The 10,888-nt window shown below is 35.8% G+C and overlaps 1 protein-coding gene across 1 annotated transcript; it reads right to left on the reverse strand.

The window, feature by feature from the left end:
- Positions 1-631: 631 nt before the first annotated feature.
- On the reverse strand, positions 632-9,380 carry LOC122524513. The gene is made up of 10 exons (XM_043646828.1): positions 9,336-9,380; positions 8,106-9,190; positions 6,920-8,030; positions 5,982-6,819; positions 5,102-5,927; positions 4,656-4,996; positions 4,266-4,539; positions 4,010-4,172; positions 988-1,152; positions 632-844 (listed from the first exon to the last, which is right to left on the reverse strand). The coding sequence occupies exons 1-10, from the start codon at positions 9,378-9,380 to the stop codon at positions 632-634; spliced, it is 5,061 nt and encodes a 1,686-aa protein (XP_043502763.1).
- Positions 9,381-10,888: the final 1,508 nt, after the last annotated feature.

The following is a 10,888-nucleotide window of genomic DNA, read 5'->3' on the forward strand; positions in this document are numbered from 1 at the left end:
TAAAATCTGAATAATTTCATCTACAGCTCCTAAAACATAGCCCCGATCGTTATTGCCTTTAAAAAACTTTATAACCGTAAACTCTAAACTATTCCAGGTCATTTCTGTTTCTTTAATTGTTTTTTCAACGTTAACTTCTTTAATAGCTTTCGTAATAATTTCTTCAACGATATTTTCGTATTTATGTAACTCCATTGAAAACATATTATCAAAAGTAAATTTGTCTTTGTCCATTGCAAAAAATTGACCAGTTTTCTGCATCAGTTCCTCACAATGCCGCGTACGTAACGCTTCGTGTTTTAGCGATACCATTAACGGCACCATTTTTCGGAAATATTTCATAATCGTTTCTAAATTATGTCCAATTGTCAATTCTTTAACATATTTTGGAAAATGTCGGAATTCTTTTAAAAACTTTTTAATTCCATCCACTAAAAATTGTGGGTTTAAATCAACTCATAAAATTTGCCCCCATGCTTCACGACACGCTTTTTGTTCTACATATAACTCATAAATTAATTTATAGCTTTGAAAATCATTTCGCATTTTATCAAAAGCCGAATAATCTGTTACGGGCACATCAAATAACTTTTCAGCTTCAATTAATTCAATTCGTTTCTTATCAAAATTCTTAATTTTCTCCAACAACGCCAGGACCATTTGTTTCAAAATATTCAATTAACTCATTAACCGATTTAACAAATGGTTCAACATCTCCATGCAAAATATGCACAAACTGTTCTTTTACATTAACTAATTCATTGTTTTTATCTATTGCTAAATTATATAATTTCTCCCAGTTAACTTGTATTTCTTTGACAAATTCTTCGTCATGTATGTTATACTAAATATCAACAAATCGTGTTAAAAAAATTTTTTTTGCTCTTAATAATAAGCTTCTAATTTACATATATTGCTTATGGCTAAACAATAATATAAAAAATTAATTAAATCATGAAAAACATTATAATAATTTTTAAGACTTACTTCAACATTATGCTTGGAAATAATTTTGAAGCATTTTTGAAATCTGTAATACGTAATCTCGCCATTATCACACATACTTTTAACATCTCTGATCGTAGTCGCTATCAATTTAAATTCATCAAAGTCTTTAGCATCTTCCTTAATTATATCTTCTAAATCCTTATTCTAAAAAACACAATTTTTTTAAAAAAAATATATTCTCAATATTTATCAAAAGACTTACTTTTATTTTATTCTGAAAAATAATCATTTCTTTAAGTATCAATAAAGTACACTTATCCGAATAAGATTTTTTCCAATTAATTGACCACTGATAAATTTGAGTAATGATTTCATTTAAATTTAAATGTATACATCCGATACATGAATTCTTTCGGAATCTTGCATTTTATTCATTATTACAGTATACATATAAAGCTTATTATCAAAATCATCTAAGGACGGATTTAATTTCATAAAATCTTCGGTTTCAATATTTTAACAAGTAACCATAAATGCTCATGTATTTTCCAGTTAAAATATAAATATAAATATAAATATATATTGTAACGGTATTGCTGCATTTTCAATGCATAGCAACAAAATACCGTTACTACGCACAAAATAAGGGAAAGTATTCCCTTATACATGCATCGACTTTCACCAAGTTGAGGCATTACTATTTCGGCATTTGAACAGTTCAGATCTATTTTGACTGTTACGCCGTACTGGCAGTGTCCTCAGTGCAGCCGGCGAGCTTGCTCGCTAGCAATGCACGCATCGGGCATCAGGGTGTTGCGGCAGGACAAAAGGGCGTTAGCGGTCGGCCGAGCGTGCTCGCTGATAGTATTTTCGTCCTGGAATTTTGTCGGGACACACTGGTGTTACGCGCGGACCTTACTGAGCTTGCTCGTGAGTGGCCGTGGCATTCGGTGTTTTGGGTCCTGTTAGTATGCCCGTGACAGGATGATAGTTGAGAGATAGCCATCACAAACCCTACGGAGCTTGCTCGTGGGTGTCTGTGGCGAGGGAAAAGGCCGAAAAATGTAGTAAGTCGTTAAGTGCCCCGGTAAACGTGCGTTCGGTATCAAGAGTACCTTAACAATTATAAGATTATCCTCGGTACTCGTACGATAGTGGTATAAGGTTATTACGTTCTTACCGAACGTCTGGGGCGGGGTCCGTTCTGCCCTACTGATGATTCCGGGAACGGACCCTGGATGAAACGTTCGTCGCGTGTACATCAAATTTAATTTGATGTTCGTACAGGGAAAATGATCGCGGTCATTCTTACGGGCAAAGGTGATAACACTGCTGAGCTTGCTCGCGGGTGTACATCCGGAGTTTGTTCGTACGGATGGCGGCGGTTAAGGGTATTTGAGACAAAATAGAAACTCGTGCGATAGGGAAATAGTGAACCCGCTGAGCGTGCTCGCGGTGTATCACACGTTCGAGTTGTCGTATAGTACCGGCGGCTGAGCTGAGCTCGCTGTAATGGTACTGTACGACGAAGGATATCATAACCGTGCTTTGTTTAATCGTGTTCATGGAAAGGAGTATAATAGGAATTGGGACAACACTGTTTGGGCCGGCTGAGCTATGCTCGCTTGGACCAGGGGCTTTGTTACCGCGAATAGTAGTTCCTAGGCCAGGGGATGGCGTATCCGCAGCAGGGGTGAGTGGTTAACTTTTAGGAACATTCCCTAGCAAGAACCAGAAGTAGAGTTTTATGACGGTAATTCCCGGTAAAGCGTTCGCTTTGAGTTGTGCCGGCACCGGCTGTATGCCAGATGCAGGACGGCGATGCGAATAAGCTTTGGTGTTCAAAAGGGAAAGTTTGTTTTGTTGTGCCGAAAGTTACTTAATGTCAATTGTTGATCGGCTTTTATAACGGGCTTTAGCCTAGCGTAGAAAACAAAACTCGGTAGAGATATGCCCAGGTAGATTTATCGTAACGGTAGGGCATTGAAAGTTCCGTTACGGTTGGTGTCGTGAATACGATCTTAGGTCGGTAAATAGGGATAAGGATAGCGGATTGTAATAGCTGAGGGAAATGCGTGGTCGTGATGGCACTCCGCGCTCCAAGTAACATGCCCTCCCTTACACTATCAACTAAATTATATAGACAAACCGTTACATTATTGTTAAAAATTAAAGTGAAGAATAATAAAAATTAATTAGATCTTAAATTATCATTTAAAATTTGTTTTGGTAAACCATCATCAGCTCTCCAGTACAATCTCAAAACCAAAATCCATATTGGTAATTATTCCAAATCGTAACTGATCAAAAAAAAAACCAAAAAAGTTCTTTTTGCACCTAAATTATCGATATATTACAAATAAATGTGATAATACAGTTTTAAGAGTGTATTTAGCACATACAGGGAGATTAGTTAATTATTTTATAACATAATTTATTTTTTAAAAAAATCAAAAAAACTGAGAGATTTTCATTTTAGAATTATTGTGAAAAAATATAACTTATAAAATAGTAATCCAAATGAGTTAAATCACATTTTGAATTCTAGCTCTTTTCATTAAAAAAAAATTTTTTTTTCAGAATTTAAAAACTATAATTGTAATTATAGATGGTATAAAATCGAATGGAAAAAAAGAGATCTTAGCTAAACGACGAATCTACCGGATCGAGCAAAAATTAAAAAAGCAAATGAAACCATGTAAAGTAAAATTAGTTCGAGAAAACTTAGAACAATTAAGAATAAACTATTTGAAGAATCATAGCGTGTTTCAAGAAGTAATTGAATCTGTTTGAAGATAAAGATACACGCAAGGATAATAAGCAAGATCTTGTTCACAAAAAACTAGACTTTATTTTACACACTTAAGTTCTAATTCTAATAACAATAATTACAAGCACAATGAACAATAATAATAATAATTACACATACTCCCTCATATATATATATATATACATTTTTTCAAAAGGGTATCCTTTCCTTTTGTGGAGCCCTCTTTTACGCTCAAACATTCTCCCCCTTTGAAGTATTAATCTTCAAATTCAAGGGCACAAGATTGCGTACCATTTCTCTCTTTATGCCTTTAGCTGTTCGAATATCTACAACCCGAGATATGCCATCCTCCCCCGAATGTAATTCGACTATTCTGCCTCGGCTCCAATAGGCTGGGGGATCATCTTTCCTTTTGATTAACACTAATTCGCCTACCACTGGCTCTCTTCCCTTCCTGTACCATTTTGACATTTGCAAACTGCTTTGAAAAAACTCGTTTCTCCACGCCTTCCAGAATAATTCAATTTTTGATCGGATATTTCGATACCTCTGGCATTCTGACACTCCTGGATTCGAATCGGATATTAACACTGGCAAATCCACCGATGGATACCCAGATATCAGATGTGAAGGTGTTAAGATCTCCATCTCCTCAGCTTTATCCGATAATGGCAATAGAGGTCTTGAATTTAAAATAGCCTCAATCTCAGTAAGTAACGTCATTATTTCCTCAATTGTAGGAACAAGATTTTCTAATACCCTCTTCAAATGAAATTTTACTGACTTCGCCGCTGCCTCCCAAATACCACCGATTGAGGAGACTGTGCGGGAATAAACGACCATTGAATTAAATTTGATGTTAGATAGTTCTTTAATATCGAATCATCCATCGTCCCCGAAACATGCTCTTTTGTTTCTTCCATTATTCTAGAAGCACCGATGAAATTTCTCCCATTATCACTAAATATTTTCGAAGACCGTCCTCGTCTGGCGATAAATCGTTTCAATGCCATAACCACTGACTCAATATCCAATGAATGCACCAACTCCAAGTGTAATGCCCTTGTAGCCAAACAAATAATGACGGCAATGTATCCTTTAATGGTAATTTTACCACGAGATTTAAAAGGTCTTAAGGAAACAGGTCCCGCGAAATCTATCCCAACTATTTGAAATGGTTTATCCATGATTAATCGAAATTCCGGTAACTGGCCCATCATGGGACTATAAGTATCTCCTCTATACCTCAAACAAGTTTGACAGCGATGCAAACGGTTCCTTATTAAATTTCGCATTCCCGAGAAGTAAAATTGTGATCGAAAAATATTCATAGTTAACCTAGAGGTAGCGTGATACTATTTAACATGTATGTGGTATACTAACAGCTCAACAAAATGACCTTTCTCGAGTATAATGGGATGTTTTGATTCAAAACTAATAGGAGCATTTTTTAGTCTGCCACCGGTTCTCAACAGATTATTTTCATCTAAAAACGGTGATAAAAATCGTAATCGACTACTTGACATAATCTGACCTTTAGATTTTAATGATTGAATATCCTTAGTAAACGCCTGATTTTGTAAGATACAAATCAACCTAAGAGTAGCACGACCGATATCATTAGAAGATAATTCCCTTGATAAATTATCCTTCCCACCTTTACAAAGATCAATGAATTTCAAAACATACGCAAATGAACGACGAAGTCTTTCCCACGATGAAAAACGTTCAATCCACTCAGTCCAGTCGCAACTCAATATACTAGCATGATTGATAATAGCTTTTCTCTCCTCTTCCGAACTAGTAAATTCCGTGTTAATTAAGTTCAAATCAATGTGTTCTCCTAGCCAAACGGTCCCATTCCACCATAATTTATTATCGATAAGCCTAGAAGCGTCCGATCCTCTTGTAGTGATATCCGCAGGATTCTGTGTTGTTTTTACGTAATTCCAAGTTATACCAGGGCATAGTTCGTGAATATGTGCACAACGATTGGCCACAAAGGTATTCCAACGCGATGGATGCGATTTTAAGCAAGCTAAAACCGTAGTAGAATCGCACCAACAATAATAATCGGGACTCCATTCCATAACTGTGCCTTTTATTGATGCAAGAAGCCTAGCTAATAAATGTGCTCCACACAATTCTAACCTAGCTATAGAAATAGGCTTGATCGGTGACAACTTTGTTTTCGAGCAAAGCAGTCTAACTGATACAGTTCCGTTTGTATCCTCTCATCGAATATACACAACAGCAGCCTAACCTAATTGGGATGCGTCACAAAATCCGTGAATTTGTGACTTGGAAATATTTCCTAAATATCTAGGGATATGTAATTCCTTTAAGTATGCCAAACTTTCCCTAACCATAATCCATTCCTGTTCAAAATCCAAAGGTAGCCGCTCATCCCAATCCAAATGTCTGATCCATGTTTTCTGAACCAGTTTCTTTAATATAAATGTTACAGGAGAAATCCATCCGTTAGGATCAAATATACGAGAGGTCTCGGACAATAATGTTCTTTTTGTGCAATATTTTAGATCTTTATACATATATTGAAAAGAAAAAGAATCGGCCACCGGACCCCAAAACAGCCCTAAAGTTTTCATTATAAATGATTTCTCAAGATAGACCAAACCAGGATCGCACAAGTCAGAAGAAGGTATGCCTCTCAAAACCACCAAGCTGTTAGACGCCCATTTGCACAGTTTCATACCACCCGAAGCCAATATTCGAACAAGTTCATTTCTTCGTTCAATTAGATCATCAATCGTACTGCTTCCAATAAAAAAATCATCCATATATTTCTTAGATAACATTGATGTACCAAGAGGAAAATTCTCAGCCTCGTCTCTTGAGAGCTGAAGTATTGTTCTCAGAGCTAGAAACGGAGAACAAGATTCACCACCCGTAACTGTGGTAAGTCGATACTCTCGAATCTCTTCCCCTTCACTGTCTCGCCAAAAAAAACCTTTGAAAATTTCGAAAAGATTTGTTGATTTGAATCTGCCGATACATTTTATAAATGTCGGCCGTAAATACGAATTTATGGCATCTAAATTGCAACAGAATATTTGATAACTCGGTTTGAAGATTCGGTCCTGTCATTAAAATGTCATTAAGACATATGCCATTGTCAGATCTCATAGAGGCATCAAAAACTATTCTCAACTTGACGATTTTATTTTCTTTCCTATTTACCACACCATAATGTGGCAAATAAAACTTATTTTTGGTCGGTATATTCAATTCATTTTCTAGAACTACCTCCATGTATCCTTGATCTCGGAATAACTTAATCAATTCGTGATATTTATCTCTCAGTTCTAAATCGTTTTTCAATTTCTTTTCTAAGTTTAAATACCGATTCAATGATAGATGATGCGAATTTCCAACTTCCGAACAACCAGACCTAATCGGTAGATCAACAGAGTATCTTCCCAAACAATCACGCACAGTGGTCTCCGAAAATATCTGCTCACACTTTTGATCCTCTATGCTGGCTAATGAGGTATCTTCCACTTCCTCCATCTTCCAAAATCTTTCCAAAACAGAATCTAATTTATCTGACTCGGCACCTATATTCATATGATTGAAACAAATCGGATCTATCGATGGGGATCCAACTCCCCCACTCACTAACCAACCAAGGATACTTTCAGTTATCCAAATCTTATCCTCAACATAATAATATTTCCCTGGTCCCGTAATACCGAAGAAAATATCTGATCCAACCACCATATCTATCACCGCAGGAGTATGGAAATCAGGATCCGCCAGATCAAATCTCTCTCTCAATAGTTTATTCGATACTAAATTTAATGGACGATTCGGTAAACTGCTTGTTAATTTGGGTAGTACATGAAAATAAACAGAACATTTCTTCGAATTATCATAAACTGATTCAAGGATGGTAACAACAGAGCCCTTAGAATAAACCCTAGAACCGTCACACATAAATTGAACAGGTACGCGTACCTGACTTCTACCGAATCGAAGTCTTCTCAAGCAATCCTCACTGATAAAGGAAGCCTGATCACCAGAGTCTAAAAGGATTCGACATTTCGTCACTCCCCCCATACTATTTCGAGCATTTATCCAGGCGGTAGGTATAATAGCGGCAGTTCCTTGTTGTCTTAGTCCAAGATTTAATTTAAGTAATCCATCTACCGAAGTTGATTGTTTTATTACATTGTTCTGTTCACATGATACGGACTCAGCTGGTCTTGGCCCAGTGCCAGATCTAACAGACTGATCGTAACCGGAAGTATGTAATAACGAATGATGATGCCGACCGCACTTAATACGTGAGCTTTTTTAAGAACACCTATTCGCGAAATGCCCTGAACCCAGACAATTAAGACAGCGGGAATGATCTCGAACAAACTGTTTTCTTTCTTCGGAACTCATTCTCCTAAATTTCGAACAGTGGAAGATTTTATGTTCTTGCTGACAAACAAAACACTTGCCCAAAAATGCAGAAAAATTTTTAAGTGGAGATTTGCGATTGATGTCAGATTTATGATCTTTAATCATAGGTTTAACCGAATGAGATTCTGCCACTAACTCCAACGCATCAAATCGCTCCCGAAGAAATTCAATCATGTCCTCCACCGTTGGTTCGGAATTATCATGTGTATGGGTCGCCCATCTCTCTGCAGTGTCCTTATCAAATTTAGTAGTAATGATGTATATAATCCAGGGATCTCTGGATCTACAATACGAACTCATACTGTCCAGAGAGCTTATAGCATTCATCACCGTATCCAACAAAGAACTTAAATTAGAATTGCCTGCACCGACTACCGGGGATTTCATAAGCGACTTAATGATATTATGGGCAATCAAGTATGGTCTCTCGTACCGCTCAACTAAATTATCCCAGGCTACAGAGTAATTCTCATTTGTTAACGGCAAATGTTTTATCAAGTTGGAAGGCTCGCCATCCAATAAAGATAAGAGATGATTCAATTTCTCAGAATCAGATAATCCTGCATGTTCGTGAACTATGTTTCGAAATACGTTTTTGAATTTAGTCCAATCTTTATAATTTCCAGTAAAAGTTGGAATTTTAAGAACCGGAAGGCGGCGATCGCCCTTTAGGGGTGTCGCAGTCATACGAGCGATACTCTCAATCAATTCGTTCTGCTTTTCCATGATGTTTGCAAAAGACTTTTCGGGAATGTTATTTTGAGACAGGCTCTGATCTGCCGAACGATTTAATTTTCTATCAATTGCCTCCTCAAATATAGCCTGAGCCTGTTGGAATTTTTCCTCATATTCCTCATACTCATTCTCAATATCCTCTGTAAGATCTTGGGCAATAAATTGATTTTGGAATTTCTGAAAATCTGCATTCAACTCATCTAGAAAATGACGTATACTGTATACCGTGTAAGAATTCACCTTAGCGGCCTTTTTGCCGAGCGGGTAATTTGCCCCTTCAGAAATCTGAGCGATTTGGACATTTCCCTATCAAGGAAAGAATACTCAAAAAAAATAACAAAGAAATATCTACAATAAAAAAATGAAGGAAAATATATATATATATATATATATATATATATATATATAATATATATGGATCGAAAAAAAACTGAATGATAAGATTTCTTGCAAGTTTGCTCTCCAATGACGACAACCAACCACCAAATACGATCATAATAGAATACAGGACAATGATATAAATTATAAAAGATACAACGATTTTGTTCGATGTTTTGATATATCGATGACGGATTCAAAAATAATTATTAGTTTCACCTTATCAGATATGCCGAATGTTCTAGAAGCAGGTGAGCTTTGTTCTAGAACTTCGAATCTTGATAACGAACACACCCAAAGACAAAGCAAAATATAGATAAATTTGTAAACAAGTAAACCTTTGATTCAGCTACCAGTTCTCGAAATTCGACCTCGAACGATAATCTCTAATAGACAATACCCAAGATCCAACCGCAGTTCCGCAACCGATTTCACTATCTTACCCAAACCTGATTTTTGTTAAGATGTTGAGGGAACACCAACCAATTTCTTCTGATAAAAATTGATAAGCTGAATAGCTCAGATACGATCCCAGATTCCTTTTGATTCGATAAATTGATCGCTAACCTGACTCACTCAGCAGATTGGCTTAACCCTCGATTTTGATAGTTTCGTTTTGGAAATTTTCTGCTAATCCGGCTCGAAGGACCAATTTGTTAGAAGATAAAGATACACGCAAAGATAATAAGCAAGATCTTGTTCACAAAAAACTAGACTTTATTTTACACTCTTAAGTTCTAATTCTAATAACTGTTAGAAAATACAAACTTAGAAGACGCAAGTCACAAGTGGAATATTATCCCCCCTAGTTAGCTTATATTAATTGTATATATATATATTTCTTGAAATAAACTAGTATGTATGAACTTTAATAAAAACTATTAATAGGTTATGAGCCCAGAGTGCTTTAAAAATTAATTCGTTTGAGATTAAAATTTTCTTTGTTGTTGCTGTTTATATTAAAGATCAAAATGAGTGAAATGAAATTTGATTGTCCGAAATTAAACAACACGAATTACTCGTCATGGGAGTTCAAAATTCGAGTGTTAATAGAAAAAGAAGGTTTGATGAAATTTATCGAAGAAGAGCAACAAGATATGTCTGCGGATGACGCTAAGCTTGATGCAAAAGTCCGAGCTATAATCCTTTTTGCTATAGAAGATTCGCAATTGAATCATGTAAAGAGCGAAAAAAACGGCGTTTGGTATCTGGAAGGCTCTAAGTAAGCATCATTTAAAATCTACATTATACACAAAAGTAATTTTATTGAAAAAAATTTGTAAGACTGTTTTTAAAGAAGGTGAAAATATGATTGATCACATAAATAAATTGAATGAGTTTTTTGACAAACTATCAAGTATAGGTGAAACGATTAGTGATAATCTGATAGTTGCTTTTCTGTTAAGTTCCTTGCCGGAAAGTTACGATTCTGTCGTCATGTCGTTGGAAACTAGATCAGAAGATAATTTAAATTCACAAATCGTAAGAGAACGATTAGTGGAAGAGTATGAAAGACGTCAAAACAAGAATTTTTTAAACGATGAAAAGGTTTTTAAAATAAATAAAACGAATATTAAAAAATGCTTTCATTGTAATAAACTTGGCCATGTTAGAAATGAATGTTAT

Source organism: Polistes fuscatus, unplaced genomic scaffold, assembly GCF_010416935.1.
Source record: "Polistes fuscatus isolate 324 unplaced genomic scaffold, CU_Pfus_HIC Scaffold71, whole genome shotgun sequence".
In the NCBI taxonomy this organism is placed as follows: domain Eukaryota; kingdom Metazoa; phylum Arthropoda; class Insecta; order Hymenoptera; family Vespidae; genus Polistes; species Polistes fuscatus.